The 17,135-nt window shown below is 37.1% G+C and overlaps 3 protein-coding genes across 3 annotated transcripts; all 3 read right to left on the reverse strand.

The window, feature by feature from the left end:
- LOC130729194 (glucan endo-1,3-beta-D-glucosidase-like) lies at positions 1-3,524 on the reverse strand. Its single transcript, XM_057580853.1, has 5 exons — positions 3,347-3,524; positions 2,480-3,144; positions 739-1,065; positions 361-640; positions 1-238 (listed from the first exon to the last, which is right to left on the reverse strand). The coding sequence occupies exons 1-5, from the start codon at positions 3,507-3,509 to the stop codon at positions 198-200; spliced, it is 1,476 nt and encodes a 491-aa protein (XP_057436836.1). The 5' UTR covers positions 3,510-3,524; the 3' UTR covers positions 1-197.
- Positions 3,525-5,440: 1,916 nt separating this feature from the next.
- LOC130729195 (cyclase-associated protein 1) lies at positions 5,441-11,429 on the reverse strand. Its single transcript, XM_057580854.1, has 10 exons — positions 10,846-11,429; positions 9,977-10,145; positions 9,826-9,890; positions 9,073-9,373; positions 8,854-9,001; positions 8,636-8,745; positions 8,462-8,517; positions 6,883-6,939; positions 6,510-6,653; positions 5,441-5,856 (listed from the first exon to the last, which is right to left on the reverse strand). Exons 1-10 carry the CDS (start codon positions 11,116-11,118, stop codon positions 5,770-5,772), a joined length of 1,410 nt encoding a protein of 469 aa, XP_057436837.1. The 5' UTR covers positions 11,119-11,429; the 3' UTR covers positions 5,441-5,769.
- Positions 11,430-12,763: 1,334 nt separating this feature from the next.
- On the reverse strand, positions 12,764-16,633 carry LOC130729197 (probable receptor-like serine/threonine-protein kinase At4g34500). The gene is made up of 7 exons (XM_057580857.1): positions 16,036-16,633; positions 14,524-14,628; positions 14,295-14,417; positions 13,958-14,128; positions 13,728-13,857; positions 13,432-13,641; positions 12,764-13,049 (listed from the first exon to the last, which is right to left on the reverse strand). The coding sequence occupies exons 1-7, from the start codon at positions 16,518-16,520 to the stop codon at positions 12,945-12,947; spliced, it is 1,329 nt and encodes a 442-aa protein (XP_057436840.1). The 5' UTR covers positions 16,521-16,633; the 3' UTR covers positions 12,764-12,944.
- Between the last annotated feature and the right edge of the window lie 502 nt (positions 16,634-17,135).

Raw genomic sequence — 17,135 nt, forward strand, 5'->3', positions numbered from 1 at the left:
TAAAGGAAACAAAAGTTGTTGATTGCCACACTAAAAAGTGAGATTTTGCACAAACCAGAACCAGCATATGCCTTTACAATTGAAGCTTTATGAAATGAAATTGGGCCAAAAATAAACCCTTATTCATTAATTTAATTCTAAATACTAATCCTATCGACAAAATGTATTAACTTATGTCAAGCTGAAGCCTCTGCTTTTCAGTTGCTCCCACCAGCAGAATATATGCAAGCATTGTAACCTACCAATTAGAGGAGCAAATCCAGTTAGACAACCAACAGAACACATGTAAAAGTATAACAGCAAACAACAATTTGCATCATTAAAACAAAGATTTCAAGGAGGAGTGCCTAGATAATTTACTTGGATTTTGTGACACCAGCATTCCTGTTTGAGAGAAATCACAGTTCCATGAGTTTCTGCCTGAGGTTTGGTAGTAGAGATTCATAGCAAAGGAAGCATGGGATGCTACTGTGTCAGGTTCAAAACAAGCACCTCCTGATTGTATTGGCCCACAGTCTATGTTGCTTTGGCTACAGACATAGTCAAGATTGGCCTGCAACTGAGCATCAGAGACTCCTTGTTTCGCGACACACCATGAAGCTCCAGCACTAGGTGCCGGAGTAACTGGTGTTGTTGGAGTCTGTAGAAAGACAAATAAGATAGATGTTACTAAGAATCATTCCAAAATCTTAAGCACTTTTTTCAAGACCAAGCCTTAAAGATTGGTAATTTCATCACCTGCTGGCCAGACTTGAATAAACCAACATCATATGACATGGTAAGATCAGTTTTGAAAAGCCCAAAAGCCCGTTCAGATCCTTTGCCAGGTTTTAAGTCCTCATCATAGATTGCGAAAATGTAAGTGTCCACAGACTTCCCAGGCATCAATGGGGTCCCAACCAATGATCTAAGATGAGTAATAAGGTTGCCATTGTAGGCCTTAGCATTGTCAACACTTGGTCCTACTTCATTGCTGTCGCCGCGAGAGGGCCATCCTGTCTCAGCAACCACAATCTCAATGCCCTGGAAGCCCAGAGAACTCAATGCAGAATACACAGCATCAACCTGCTCAACATTCAAATCCAAAAGATCAGAAAGCAAAAAACTAACTCTAAACCAGATGAGATTAATAAAAGGCTTCCCATTTGGATTCAATTAGTAAGCATAATCCTAGCATTTCTATGTGCCTCCCAAATACCAATATTTGGATACAATATGGAAAGCCACAACAAAATAAAAATTATAGTGGATAGAAATAACCTCATTTAGCTTTTACAACTATATATCATGATTTTGGTCTCATTGTTATTTTTTACCATATATTCAAATATTTCTGAATTGAGAAATTTTGGGCAATAATAGACTAGGAGTTTGGCCATGTGCCAAAAAATCAATACTAGGCCGTTAGGGGAATAGTAATTATTCCCTGACATAGGAAAGTTCTCTTCCTTTTCATTCCAAAGGATAAAAAAAAGTTTAAGGGCCTACCTACCATAGTTACTACTATAGTACATTTTCTTTATCTATGGGCAACAATTATTGAAGCTTTGGAAGGACTTGTTTTGTAGCCATATGGTAAGTGGCCACTGGCCAGCCTGTTTCCAATCAAAGTGATAAGGTGTAATCAAGGGGTTCATTATTACATGGTGGAAAAAAAGGGGATAGTGGGATCAACTCAGAGTCCTATTCAAACATGTCTTTGCTATAACTTAAGACATAGCAAACTATATATGGTTAAAACCAACCATGCAAGAAATACATGGTTAAATAGCCCACTAACCGACCAAGTGACTTTCAATGTGAAAAACAAAAAGTCATGATCATTTAAAGTATAGTAATATGGAAAATGCAAATTGAGCAAAATGACCATGCCCTAAATGGGTCTCACTATAACTTCAAGAGTCAAGATTCAAAATCAGTAAACTACACATGGTTACTATTCAAGGTAATAGTTATTTGCTCCCAAGAAACAAGTGGGTTTAGCTGTAAAGCAATTAAACACATGGAAACTTTAGAGATGAACATTGCAAAGTGTTAAACCTGAAAAGGACACCGGATTTAATCCATTTGATTAAAATTTGGAAAGTTGATGACCAAAATTTCCAATAATCCATATTATTTATCTACTATCCATTATCATAACAAAATAAAACCTATTAAAAATTTGTTTGATTTCTCAATATATTCTCACAGTCAGCCGCCACCTCTTAAAAATTAAACTCTAAACTAAATATTTAGACAATTCAATTATCTACCAACTGTATTGGATCTTATAGGTTATAAACCCGATTAAAATGGAACTTAATTTAGTGACTTTCTAAATTCTACAGCTAATAACTATGGGGGCACGTGGAGTAAATTAGAGAAATATTGAATATTGCATAAATGCTTTCAACCCACGTCAACCTTTTTCATTTATAGAAAGCAAAAAGAAAAGAAAAGAACAGAAAACGAAAAACAGTGACATTGATTCTCTTACCTGAGCATCGAACATGTTCGTGTAAAGTTTTCCGTTACCCGAATCGACCCGACCCTTATTTGGCTGAAAGAGACAGAATGCAAGCGTTTCGGGTCTCGGGTCGGACTGGTACGCGAAGAACGGGTACGGGTTGATCGTGAAAGGAGAATGGTTATCCTTCAGAAACTGCAGCAACTGTTTCAGATTGTCTTGGAACGCCGCGTTGAACGACCCGGAAGACGGTGGATCCGACTGAGACAACACCGCCATGGACTGCACCGTCGAGACCTTAATCTTGCCGCCGAGGGAGGCGGAGGTGAGCGCGCTCTGCACATTCCGAATCGCCGGGACCAGCTGCGAGGCGAGGTTGGGGTCGCCGGAGGTGAGTACCTCGTTGCCGACGGTGATGAGAGTGATGTTGCTGGCGGGGTAGTAGGGTAAGACGTTGGAGTTTACCCACTGAACTGCGGCGTTGGGATCGGCGGCGAGATTTGGAATGTCGCCGTTGGCGGCGCCGATGATGATTCCGATTCCGGAATTGGCGAGGGCCTTGATGATCTCGGGATCGGCGCCGTAGAGGCGGATTTTTCCGATGGAGGTGGATCGGAGGAGGTTGACGGTGGACTTTGGCGGTGGAAGGTTGTCGGCGACTTGGCCGTAGTTGACGCCGATGAAGGATTGGGCTTCTGCAAGAAACAGAAAAGAAAGTTAGTTAAAAGAAAGTAACACTGTATTTTTGTTAAAAGATGAAGACTATTGTGTTTGGTTTTCGGTTTGGAAGTTTATTTGTGGCATTGGAATTCAAGATTTCAATGCCCCAAATGTGTTGAGTGTAAGCACTTTCAAACTGAAAACCAAACAGGCACGGAGTGTAGTGAAGTGACTAACCAGAGAAGCAGAGAACGATGGCGAACAGAGAAAGGAAGAAGAGGAATGAAGGAGAAGACATAGCTAAGAAAGAAAGAAAGAAAGGTGAGAGTTGAAAGAAAACGAAAGGGAACACTGTGAATGTGAGTGACACACAGTTTGACAAAGACGAAGAGAAGAGCATATAAATATTGATATATATAACGGAAGGGAAGAAAAAAGAGTGGAACCAGCGTTGAAAAATGTAACGGTATACACACTACAGTAGACTCCAAAACTGGACCAAGTGTGTGTGAGGTGTAATTTGCTTAAAATAAGTTTTTTTTTCTTTAATGTAAAAATAATAAAACTAATAATAATATTAATTATATTTTTTTAAGTTGTATGTCTATTAGGTTTACATTACTTTCAAGTAGCTAAATTTCATCATTTTTAACTAGTTAAGCTTTTAAAAACTCTTCCTCTTCCTAATTTACTAATTTGGTTTGGCTTGACTTGGTGATGACTTAGGTTATGTTATAGGTCTCATACAAATGTTTTGACTTATTTCCATCTCTAATTAATTATAGAGATAATTATAGAGATGATAGAATAATTAGTAGCCATATTTGAGAATAAGAAAAGTATAAGGATACTTAGCGGTTACCAAGAGGACTTTCCTTCATGGTTTGAGATTACAAGTCAGGAAATAATATTCTAAGGAATATGATCACTAAGAATGCTATTTTTTTGGGTAAAGTTTATAAATATGTTTGGTAAACATTTAGTATTCCCATGAATGTTTTAAATTTTATTTAATTTAGAAAATTAAAATAGAAAAATGTGTTAAAATGTGGCAAAAGTGAGAAGTTATGTTCAAAATAACTCATTTTTCATATGACATAAGATTGTCAACCTAATTGACAATAATGAAATGAAAGTAAAGTTGACGGTTAATTTATTCATGACATGAGAATAATCTATGCTTGAGAATTTGATATTTTAATTTTATAACAAATGTGAATGATCATCTTTAACCTCAATATTCTCATGATTTAGTTGTAAAACAATTAAACACATTGAAATTTTAGAGATGAAAATTGAAAACGGAGAAGATTGAAAACAACACAAGCTCCAATTTATTGATTAAAAGGTGGACACTTCAAGACCAAAATTTATAATAATCTATATAATTTATTTATTTATTACTAACCAATATCATAACAAAATAAAACCTATCAAAATTTGTTTGGGCCTCTCGATATATCTCTACAGTCGGCAATCATCGCACAAGGATCGAACTTTGTACTAAATAGTAAATACTCAAAAAACTCAGTTATTTACCAACTGTGCTGAACCTTATTGGTTAAAAAACCGATTGAAGTGGAACTTTATTCAATGACCTTCTAAATTCTACTGCTAATAACTAAGGGGGCACTTGGTGTAAATTAGAGGGAGGCACTTGGTGTAAATTAGAGGAATATTGAATATTAATAAGGGAAGACGTCAACCTTTTTCATTTATAGAAAGCAAAAAGAAAATGACAGAAAACGAGGATTTGAAAAGGATAGAAAAAATATGATGTAATGTGGCAAAAGTGAGAAGTTATGTTGATGATAACTCATTTTTCATGTGATATAATATTATCAACCTAATTGACAATGATGATGAAATGAAAGTAAAGTTGGCGGTTAAATCATTCATGACATCAGAATAATTTATACTCTTTTTTTTTGAAATGTCAGAATAATTTATACTCAAGACATAACAAATGTGAGAATCTTCATTCCTAACCTCAACATTCTTAGGATTGTTTCCTTGGCCTCCCGAAAGATAAATTGAGTTTAGCTTTGACTTTTACCTCATTAGCAGACTTATAATGAGCATCATTCTTGTAGTGCACGAAATTTCTCCATTAACCCCATTTGTACATGTCCATACCACATAAAACTTAACATGTTCATACCTCTTTAACCCATGTTCCGTCAACTTCTCCACAATAGGTGTCAACCCAATATCTTCTTATCCTTTCTAGTGCAACCACTTACCAATCTTAACATTCTCATTTTTTTTTTCTTTATGTTGTCCTGTTAACGCTAACAAAAAGTAAAGCCAATCACACTTCAACCAATAAAGTAGACAAATCGCAAACATGACAACTAAACAAAATACAAAGGAAAGCATTCTTGCAAGGATCTTTTGAAAACTTAAATTAAAAAACATAATACAACTCACAGGAAACAGTTTCAAGCAGGAGCAAACTCTGCCACACAATCTAATGAATGTTTCCAATGATTCAATAAGCCAATCGAAAATCACAAGCAAAGGCAGCCGATCAAAACACCTATATATACTATTGCATTGGAAAAATGAATTAAGGAAACAACAAATTGAACCCACTCCCAAAGTAATCCAATAAATAAAATGACGTGAGAATAAATAGGAAGCCCAAACTGTCGATCAATTTAACCTCCAGAGTGAGAAGCTGGAGTTGTTTCAAAACGACCATCCTTGAAGGCATGAATGTATTGTTGTGGCAAAGAATGCTCCACCTGAAATAAAGTATATGATTAGATTTGGAGCAATGCTAAGTTAACTTCCATAGTTTGCTTATGTTTTATAACCCTTTCATTGAAGAATACACTGAACAATTTTAGGAAGGCTAAACTAGTAAACCCCTTGCAAATTCAATATCTAAAATAGATTCTAACTTTAGATGAATTACATCCACTACTCTTACTCTGACAAATAATCACGACAGGTAACTTGGTAAGCAAAGAACTTTGATCACTGTGCAGGTTCAAGTGGGGAGCAAGAGGTTTTATAACTAGCGCTAAAGAACACCAATATAAAATGACAAACAAGCAGGCTCTAAAAGCATAAGTGAAGGTTATAATCTCTAACAATGCGGATGAATCCCATGCAACCCAAGACATTCAACACTTCATTTCAGCTTCACCACCTTGCATGTGAAGTTTGCTGAGACTCAATTGTGAAATTAAGCTTCCAAAAAATTATCATCCATTTCCTCAATTTACATCCATGACTAACAAAAGCGTTAAAGGAGCAAACTCCAAAGAATGCACGTATTTCTTTTTCTACCTTATACTGAGAGATGGTTCTCAGAATTCAGAAAACTCAAGCTCCACAGTTAAACCAAAATTTGCACTGTTTATATATAATAAGATGAAATGTGAAAACATACCAAATCACCATCAGGCTCAGCACCAGGTACCAACACATTGATCTCACTTGACTTGGCTGTAGATATGGATGTTTCTAATGAATCTTTGCTCAGGTAAAGCTGGCAGCCAGATGTGTTATCCACAGAAATTGTTGGGGCGGAACCCTACATTAGTGGGGCAAGCATAGTTAAAAATAAAACCATATTTGATGAACTAATTCTTTTTTTAAGATCAATCCTCTAACTCTGCATTGATCATTAATACATTACTATGAGCATAGGATCACTGCTGCTATCATATTATTAGGTGCTATAATATCAATATGACATACCATTGAACCAACATTATTGAAAGCTGTTATGGAGGGATAAGAAGATGTATAAGTGTGGGTACCTGACACTGCACCTCAACCCCATTGCAGTTTACAATTTCACAAGCTGCAACAACATCCTACAAAAGAAATTAAGTTTTCCTCAATATTTTGTCCAATAACTAATAGGCTTAAATAAGCTTTTGGTCCCTAACCTTTATCATATGTTTGGTTTTCGTCCCTCGCCGGAGCAAAGGTGGGTTTTAGTCCTAACCTTTGTCAAAAGGTTTGGTTTTGGTCCCTCCAGAGCTCTCGGTCAACGTCGGAGCTCCGGTGGTCCATGTGACATGGCCACGTCAGTTTAATGAGCTGACGTGGAATTTTTTTCTTTTAAATTAAAAAAAAGAAATTGTTTAAAATTCTAAAAAAAAACTTAATTTATTTAAAATTCTAAAAAAATAAAAATCATTATACCCATTTTTAGTAGAAAGATTGTTATTGCAAAAAAAATGGGTATGGAAATACATGAACCAGAATATCCAGAAATCAAAGCCACAAAACGATTAAAAGAGAAACCCCAGGAACAATGGAATCCAACAACCCCAACCCCACCACCAGCATGGAAAGAACAGAGGGGGTGAGGAGAAAGAGAGGCGGTTGGGAGAAGAGGTTGTGATAAGGAAGGCCAACTGAATCCACCATCGTGAAACCCTCCACCGCAGTGCAGCCCCGCACCGTGAGGCCCTTGCGCTGCCATCGAAGATCTCGCCGCGCCCGTCTCAAAAGAGGGGGTGTTTTCATCTCCTTCAAACCCTCCTTCCCTCATCCTCAGATCGAGGCATCCCAAACACTTACGGAACCAGATCGAGGCATCCAGACTAAACAGAGATGAAGAAAACGATGGCAGAAGGATGAAGAGGAGGAGTGAGCTAGGACTAACTTTCAAGGCCTTGTCATTGAATCTGAAAGTGCTACTGTCAAATTGAACAATGGGTGGCTAGGTTTAATGTAGTTGGGATTTAGGGATAGGAATGGGTTTTTTGGTTTTGGGTTTGGATGGGTTTTAATGTTTTGTTTCTGGGTTTGGGTTTTTTTAGATTTAAAAATTGAAGAAGTTGAAGAGTAAGAACACTAGTTTTTAAGTTCAAGGATTTAAGATGATAGAAGATGGTGGAGGATGAATTTACGTTAATTTGTTTATGAATTAGGAGATTTTATGTTAATTTGTTTTTCCCATGGAAGAAACTCTCTATAGATCAATTTCCAACAATTTTTTAGAAGAAAGATTGTTATTGCAAAAAATGGGTATTATTGATTTTTATTCATTAGGGATTAAAGTTAAATAAATTTAGTTTTTTTTTAGAATTTAAACAATTTATTTTTTTAAATTAATAAGGTTTTTTTTTAATTTAAAAGAAAAACAAATTCCACGTCAGCTTATTAATCCCACGTGGCCATGCCACATGGGCCACCGGAGCTCCGGCGTTGACCCAAAGCTCCGGAGGGACCAAAACCAAACTTTTGACAAAGGTTGGGGACTAAAACCCACCTTTGCTCCGGCGAGGGACCAATGTCAAGCATTTATTAAAGGTTAGGGACCAAAAACTTATTTAAGCCTAACTAATATCATCAAAATCTATATTTCGCATGTGCCACACTAACCTTGAATACAACTCCCATCTTCGTGCACTTATCAATGGTTATGTTATTGACCTTGCCTGCAAGTATAGCCATTTCACCAAGTGATAAGTTGGATAGAAACAGATCATTATTTAATGCTCCGAAATCCAAATACCAAACATGTAAAGAAAGAAGCCTGTGAAATAATTTGACTACCTTGAATCTGCAAAACCGAATCTTTGCATCCATACACATATACAGACTGCTTTGAATCACAATCTTCAATGACCAAGTCTTTTTTCCCAATTTGATTCTCAACAACCCATCTACAGCAGAAAATGTTATTAAGGTTAGGAGCTGGCATATTGACAAACTGACATTGACTTTGTAAGCACATCAAACCACTAGAGCGCACATATAATTTGTAAACCTACTTGCGGCCCATCTGAAGTTCGAATTTAGGAGGTCCTGTTTTAGAAAATGCACGTGAACCTGCACGACTTTCCTTTTCACTACTGCCAACAACTCCAGTTCTATCTGTGCGATTTTTGGTCTTCATATCATCTGATACCTTTCTCAAACCTGGTAGATAAAATTGATTATTCATAAATTCTCAATATTCAATCAAGCGAGTAAGAGTAAGAATTAGCCACCTGAGGTGACATTCCCAGTGCTGATTTCTCGAAAAACAGCGGACATCCCCACTTTTGGCTTAGAAGATGAAGTTTGAGATGATTCAGAACTAAAGAGAGAAGCAGGTGGAGGAGGAGGAACAGCAGGAGCAGTAGGTGCAGGAGCTTTTGATGGAGCAATTGTGCTTCCTGTTGGACTCCAGACAGGGCCTAAAGGATGAAAGCCTTTGACATAATCTCTCAAACCAGGTAGATATAACTCTTTCAGAGCTTTAGCCCACTCAACATGATTTGGGTCTTTGTTTCTATATTCTACAAGCACCTGATCATTGCAGTTAAAAAATTCTTAGCTCATGAATCAGAAGTCAAATTGAGATAGGAGTTTGCAAAGAAAAATCTAGAAGGCTAATGCAAGATCAGCACAAACCATGTGCTGATCATGTTTGTAAAAGTAAACGTAAAACAAAGAATTATAATCATGTTAACTGAGGGTTTAGGCATGTATATACTAAGCTTGCAGATCATCATTCATTTCCTTTCTCAGCCAATGTATTAATATTACTAAAGGAGCAGGTAGATATAAAAATATTGAAGTAAATATGAAACTTTATTGTAAGTAAGGATTAGTAACTGATTGCTAAAATTATCAAAGGAAGAAAAATCCATTTCACTCACAGGGTCCTTCATTCTTTTCTCCTCAGTGTGAGAGAAGACCACTAGTTCATCAAAGTTACCCTACATATATCAATAGTTTTTGTCATGCATCAAGAATACCTTGTTGCAGTAAAACTCAGACATTTGCCAACTTTCTTCCACGTGTGCAATGGGCATACTCATACCTTAAAACAACATAAAGAAAAAATAAGACACAGAATTGTAAGATGTCATTATTATAGAAAACAGTTATTCTTCATTAATCACGTACCACAATCCTTCCCTGTAAATGCAATCCATGCTAGAGCTGTGAGACTGTCAGCAGCGGCCTTCAGGTGATTAAAAAAATCAGATCTCCTTCCTTCCGTCATCGCAGAAGATTTCGTGATAACATCATTCAATGGTTTTAGAAACTCAGCAAGGCCAGCATTGTTAGGTTTCTGCAGAATGAATATGTGGGATATAAAGACCGCATTCAGAAACACCACGATGTATACTACACAGAACCTCAAAACTTACAGCACACGTAATTATCTGTTCTTTCCCGTCTACTAACTAGAGTTAAACTTTCCTCTAATCGCAGTATAAGAATCCTAGTCAACAATACATCATTGTTCATCCACTAAAATTTCTCAGCTAAATTACAGAAACACGAAAGAAGGAACACTGCTACACTACTCTATTAATCTATCAAAATTTCTTAACTAAACTTCCCACAGTTTCCGGTACACCAAAAATCCCACAAAGCACGTACTATCACACATTTGTCCTACAAGAATAACAGCTCAGAAAATGCAGGGAATCCACACAATCCATTGATCACATTGCCGATAACAAGGAAGCAAACAGAGATTCGATTCGAATCGAATTCCATATAATGAATTTCTCCCTGTCACATTCCGTTTTCTTGCTACTAAACTATCCGAACAAATCTCAAGTAAAATGGATCCAGGCTCTATTTAGCATCAAATTCCCTACCATGCGTTACAAAATGAAACAGTTTCTTCCCATAAATCAAACACCGCACGATGAATACAAATATGTTAATTCCACATCAAAATCAACCGATTCACATTAAAGAAAAAGCCTACACTAACAAAAAAAAACAATAAGGAGTGCATGAGCGTTAGAAGTGATTACCTGAGATTGTTTGACCTTAATCAAGAGCTGTTTCTGAACAGCAAAAGCTTCTTGCACGACCTTAGTGACCTCCAGGACCGGTCCACCGATCTTCTCTGCAGCGGCGGAAACCCTAGCCACGTACTGTCCCATGAGATCATCGAAGGCAATAATGGACGGATCCGTGGCCGCATCAGCGACGTCGCCACCTCCTCCTCCTCCCTGGAATCCGACGGATAGCGCCTCCAAACGCGCCACTGCCGATTCCAACCTCCCTATCAGCTTCTCTTCCATACCGGAACCTCTCTCTCTCTCTCGCGCGCTCTTTCTTCTGAGATGTGAAAAATGTGAATGAACAATGCGATGAAACCGAATAGATCTGGTGCAATATGAGAGAGACGGTTAGCGAGTCCCCTTTTCTTCCTTTTTTTTTCTTCTTACTTTTGAGTTGTTCAAAAAGATGGAGGTGAATGGAATGGAATCGAGATTGGAAATTAGAGGCAGAAAATGGCGATAAACAAATGGAAATAATGTAATGAACACTACACACTTGTTCGATGTTTTGCTACGCCTACGGTGGTAATTTTCTATGGGATTTCTCCACGTAACACTTTTTTAGTTTTTTTTTCTGCCAACCGTTCCTCATCTTTCCTACTACTTATAAAGAAGAGCACATTTCAATTCATAAAAGACTAATTATGGAAAACCAACACTTAAATTAGAGGTTATCTTTCAGCTTAGAAAATACAATTTTCAATCCTAACTCATTCATTCTACAACCAACACTCCCCAACTTCTTCACCAATGCTCAGAGTTTTGCTTCACTAAACCCTTTCATCTTTAGGCCAAATAGAGAACATCATTGACACCAATTTGACATTAATAATACATTCTTTAGTAGGTTCCATAACTAAGATTAAGATACATCTCTTCTATCACCTTCCCAGTCCCTACACTTCACGTACTCTCCTTCCTCATAAACGTTTACCTACTGATTCAGTTGTGAAGTGGTTGGTGATTCCTAGATTGGAATCCTTAAGAAACCATGAAGTGTGTCTCAGCCAATCCTTAAAACTTCCAACAAACTTATTCATTCAGGTCGTTTGAGCATTTCCTAATGAATAGAGGGATAATCTTTCCAATAACACTTTACTAGAAAATGAGTTACAACATCGACAACCAATCCCTTCGAATAAAATCTTACTCTTTAAAAAAATTTGCTAGCTTTAAAAAGCTGACATACTCTTTACCTCATTGTCTCAACTCTCAAATGCCTAATGACTCCATGTGATGATAACTTATTGAGTGTCACTACGATGATTCAATAGAAAAATATGTGGATCTGAACTCATTTAAGTGTAAATTTCTCAATGTTTCTGAAGTTGAAATATTATGTTTATTTCTCTACATACCAACTAGATGAGACCTTTAGAATATTTATAAAGAGTGTTAGAAATAATAATATAACTATTAATGTATCCCTTGTCCAACAACTTAGGCTATTGGGATAATTGGTTCTTAATATAATATAAGCCTCTCTATAAACAAGCGATCAAAGAGTTCGATCATTGCCGCCCCAATTCCTCTAATAATGTTTCACTTGGCATTATCAATTCACCTGAGAGGATTCTAATTCAAAAGATGTTTTATTTTGCCAAAATAGAAAAAACATATTAAATTCATGATGGTGCGAAGAGAGATCTTATGGGCCCCACGCGATTTGTGGTGATTTGGGTTCATTAAAAAATGTAGCAAAGTTATCGTGGTTATAAACAAGAGATGTCCGCAATGGCAGTTGCGACCGCAATGTAATGAGTTTTGAAATCCCTGCATCAGCATCGCGGCTGCATCACGCCCGCGACGCAGCTGCAACCGCCACCGCGATGTAAAACCCTGATCAGCAGTATTGCAGAAATTTTATCAAATGCAGACTAAAAGGTTGATAGTTTGTGAGAGATACATATTTACAGGGCTCATTTCTTCGCAAGATACACTGCACAAAAATATGCTAGAGACCTAAAGAAACGTAACTACATATGCACAATGGCTTCTTACTTTTTCATAAATTGAAAATGATTAGAACAGCTAATCTGCAATGCCATAAGCAGAAAAAGAGAAAATCATCTCCATGATATGGGCTCCACATGCCTTTTTGGATATGGGACCTTACTAGAAACAGCTGCTTGAGAGGGAACATCATCTTTCTCTCTATTTGTTCGACGTTCCTATCAATAAGGAAAGCAAGTTATTTAAGGAAGAGAAAGTGAAGTTATGCTATGCTATAATTTATAAGCATCCTACCTAATATGTGGTACAGATAATACTTTAAATTTTTCATAGCATTAATGATAAAGCATGTCAACAATTGACACGGTAAGTGGTGTAATTGTTGAGCAAGGCACACAAACAAGTACTTCATTCAGAGGCACATACGTGAATATATTTAATCCTTCTACTTTCCGTGGGTTAGGGAGTCAGCATCAATTATAGGAGCATTAAGCAACCTAGATTAGGATGTGGCATTTAGTTTCAAAATTAAGTTACTCTGCCTAACTTTAACATATATATGCCATGTAATAAGATGGAGAGCCTAAAGGTAGTGCTTACAGAACGAAAGGGAAAATCATCCGCCTCAAGCATATGAACAATTTGACCCATCTTTGGTCGCTTACAAGCATCCAAATCTATACAGCGCAGACAAACCAGTAAAGCTCGTTTCAGAGATCTTGGAGAGGGTTGAATCTGAATTAAAGGATCAACTAGCTCATCACCGCGACGACTTCCTACCATTCCCTTAAACCAATCAACCAAGCTCATCTGAACCACATTAAACAAAGAGAGATGAGACTTATTGGATTTTCAAAGAATGTAGTAAAGAAAAGCTGGAGAAATCCTAGAATCACCTCTCCAGCTGGTCTAGAATAATCAATGGGACTTCTTCCTGTAATTAGTTCCATAAGTAGAATACCAAAACTATACACATCACTGCCCTCATTAAGCATGCCCGTGCTTGCATACTCAGGTGAAACATATCTGCAGAAGAGTTGTGGTAAGAAATAATACAGTTAAATATCATTCACCTCAATATAGAGAATATTTTTAAAATAAATTATAGGCTTGAGAGATAACTGACCCAAATGTCCCCATTACACGCGTTGTCACATAGCTTTTCTCAGGTCCTAAGAGCTTGGCCAGTCCAAAGTCTGATACTTTGGCATTCCACATTTTGTCCAAAAGAATATTACTTGATTTTACATCTCGATGGACAACTTTGGGTTCTAAGCCTTCGTGCAAGTGGGCTAGTCTGTTCCATAATGCAGAAATGTTAACTGATGACCCAAGAAAGAATATTTAAGGAAATGTAAATTTCATAACAACAGAGTATGATAAGCATTATAATGCATCTAAAGGTAACTGGGATGATACTTTTAAGATGTGTTCAATAAAATGAGATAGGAAACTCAACGCACCCTTTTGCAGTTCCAACAGCAATCTTCATTCGTAAATCCCACGACAAGGGGCTAACCTGCCCTACATCACCATGCAGCCACTGCTCCAAATTTCCATTGTCAACATATTCATAAACAAGCATCCTGAATAGTCAGCAAAAGTGTGTTAGACAAAACATAGAGGGAGTTTCTTCATTTTAAGGACCTTAAATTAGAAGGAATACAGTCATGTAGACAGAATAGTAGTTACCTTTGAGCACCTTCTGCACAATATCCAACTAACCCCACCAAATTCTTATGCCTCACTTTTCCAATGGCTTCAACCTCCACCTTAAATTCTTTCTCTGCTTGACCCCTTAGTTGCAATAGAATAGCACAAATGAATTTTTAATACGCCATATATAGCAGGAGAATGGAAAAGAAAAAAGTATAACAAAGATGTTGCACTATTTCAGAAAAATAAACTACACATAGTATTGCATGCAAAGTTGGGGTGAAACAAACCTTTGCGTATTTCTTTCCTTAGCCTGAAGTTCTTGCAACACTTGTTAATTTACTAATGAGAGTTCAAACATTTTGCCAAGCACATGTTTAATTTTCAAACAAAGCATCAATAGTAAAAAATAGTTGGATTTATCATAGTCCTTCTTTTATGGCTACCTGCATTTGCATGCTGCCATTTTTTTAATATTATTAGGAGTTCTCTGGTTGGCCTACCTTGTTCACAGTCACCGACATCAACTTAGGAAAACCAAAACACATGTGACAGTGTTATAGTTAGTTTGATTAGAATAAAGTTTTCTCAGGATTAAGATAATATTAATATGCCTTGTAAAGAGAAAAGTTAAGATGCAGCAATCATGAGCAATATAATAAATAAATGGAAAGCAAAAGTAGATAAAGGTAAAGGTATCACTAGACCAGATCAGTCAAAAAATTAAAGAAAAGAAGAAGAACCAAGTGACCATTTACTATTCCTAATACTCCTAGGAACAACTACTAACATCTCATAATTTTAATTATTCCATCTTAAACTCCAGATCAACACAAAGAAAGCACATTATATTTCTAACATGCCCCTCACACAAGAGCCATGGCTGTTATGTCCAAGCTTCACCCCTGTTATGCCAATTGATTCTCAATGGAGGACAATACAGAGACACATCTAACTTAACTAAAACTCAACTTTTATACTGAAATTTTTTCTTAGAATAATCAATTAATAATAGGACAATAATCACCCAACTTCAAATCACTAATAGTGTGTTGTGTTTGTTTCTTCTGTTGGAGCTTCATAATCAGCTCTATGAGAAAGCTACTAAGTGTGTTTGGTTTGGCGTTGGTGTAAACGCAAACGTGATTTCACGTTCACAAGGTATAAATGAAGAATCTAGCATTTGCCACGTCGAAATTAACGTGGATCGAAGCAATGTCGAGTTCAACGTGAACCCGCATTCAGTTTAACAGAAATCCAAATACATACTTGTTGAGCTTAAAGTGGTTTGAACCCTTCAGAAGCACTTGTAGTATATCATGAATCAATGATCCAAAACTAGTAGTAATTTAGCTTCCACTTCTACTAAGAGTTACTTAAGAACTATCAGATTCATTTATAGTCCTATTCTATAATTTGATAATGTGGGAAATTCAAGCATAAAAAGAAAGAAACACCTCCTAGTAACTCTTTTTACTTGTATTTTGCCCAAAAAACAAATGCATGATCAACTACTTGTTGGGAAAAGTGAAGTTGTTGTTAACATACTTGTTGTTGTTGATAAGATTCTTCACAGCAACCACAGAACCGTCCTGCAGAATTCCTCTGAATACAATCCCATACCCTCCTTCTCCGATCACATTCCCTTCTGCAAAGCCATCAGTTGCCATCTCCAGCTCCTTCAGGCTATACCACCGGCCCCATCCTATGTTCGCCGACGGAGACTCCACCGGCGCACCACCACCGCTCTCTTCGATCTCCACCTTCTTCGGATCGTCGTCCACGTGTTCAATTCTGAGCACCTCCACGATCTCCTTCGAGACGAGCGGGATTGTGCCGGAGCTGTGCTTCACCCGCATTTGGCCCTTCTCGGAGCTCCGGCTCCGGCGAGCGCAGAGGAAGACGATGAGCAAGGTCGTAACCACGATCAAGAGGAGAATGAGGATCAGGAGGTAGAGTTTGAGGCCTAGAAATGGAGTGCGGTTGGTTAGCTCCGGCAGAGCACCGCCGGGGGAGTTGGCGGAGGCTGCCATTGCTGTGAGGTGTCGGAATTAGAATGCAGTGAAGGAGTGAGAAGGTTGTTAAGTAGCGTTTGGTTGCTGAGAAAATTGTAATGTAAATGGTTGCTTTAGAATTCAAAAAAAGAAGTAAAGAAACAAACAAAAGAAGAGAAGTGAGAATATTGAGAAAAGTGATTCATCAACGGATATAAAAGCGAAAGGTAACAAAGTGATGAGGATTCACTTGTTAATTTTTTTGCTCTGAGCATCTCCAATGCTAGTTCTTATTTCTTAGTTCTTAGCACTATTTATGTGGGCTCGTACTGCCACATGTACTTAAGCAACTCTATGCACATTTTGCTCCAACCATGAGTTCTTAGTTCTTAGTTCTTAGCACTATTCATTTGGTCCCACAATATCATTATAGTAGTAATATTTTTTACTTTCATATAATTTTAATTTAAATTTAAATGCTAATTCAATATCTAAATTAAATGAATTGATGAATGAGAGAGAAAAAATTAACTTTTCATGCTAAGAACTCAAAAATAAAACATCTTATATAAGAACCTAGTTCTTATTTTTAAGAACTAAGAACTCCACGTCATCTCCTCCAATGGTTAAGAACTCAGTTCTTAGTTCTTAACT

The sequence above is a fragment of the Lotus japonicus genome, chromosome 1, assembly GCF_012489685.1.
Source record: "Lotus japonicus ecotype B-129 chromosome 1, LjGifu_v1.2".
Lineage (NCBI taxonomy): Eukaryota > Viridiplantae > Streptophyta > Magnoliopsida > Fabales > Fabaceae > Lotus > Lotus japonicus.

Excerpts from the sequence above, each read along its gene's own strand:
- LOC130729195 (XM_057580854.1), bottom strand. The coding sequence starts at position 11,118 with ATGGAAGAGAAGCTGATAGGGAGGTTGGAATCGGCAGTGGCGCGTTTG. Across the intron at positions 9,891-9,976 it reads ATTTACAGGGAAGGATTGTG|GTATGAGTATGCCCATTGCA; the intron begins GTACGTGATTAA and ends TGTTGTTTTAAG. Across the intron at positions 5,857-6,509 it reads CTGAGCCTGATGGTGATTTG|GTGGAGCATTCTTTGCCACA; the intron begins GTATGTTTTCAC and ends ACTTTATTTCAG.
- LOC130729197 (XM_057580857.1), bottom strand. The coding sequence starts at position 16,520 with ATGGCAGCCTCCGCCAACTCCCCCGGCGGTGCTCTGCCGGAGCTAACC. Across the intron at positions 13,858-13,957 it reads CGTGTAATGGGGACATTTGG|ATATGTTTCACCTGAGTATG; the intron begins GTCAGTTATCTC and ends ACTCTTCTGCAG. Across the intron at positions 13,050-13,431 it reads ATGATTTTCCCTTTCGTTCT|GAACGTCGAACAAATAGAGA; the intron begins GTAAGCACTACC and ends CCTTATTGATAG.
- LOC130729194 (XM_057580853.1), bottom strand. The coding sequence starts at position 3,509 with ATGCTCTTCTCTTCGTCTTTGTCAAACTGTGTGTCACTCACATTCACA. Across the intron at positions 3,145-3,346 it reads CATCGTTCTCTGCTTCTCTG|AAGCCCAATCCTTCATCGGC; the intron begins GTTAGTCACTTC and ends TGTTTCTTGCAG. Across the intron at positions 1,066-2,479 it reads CGAACATGTTCGATGCTCAG|GTTGATGCTGTGTATTCTGC; the intron begins GTAAGAGAATCA and ends AATGTTGAGCAG.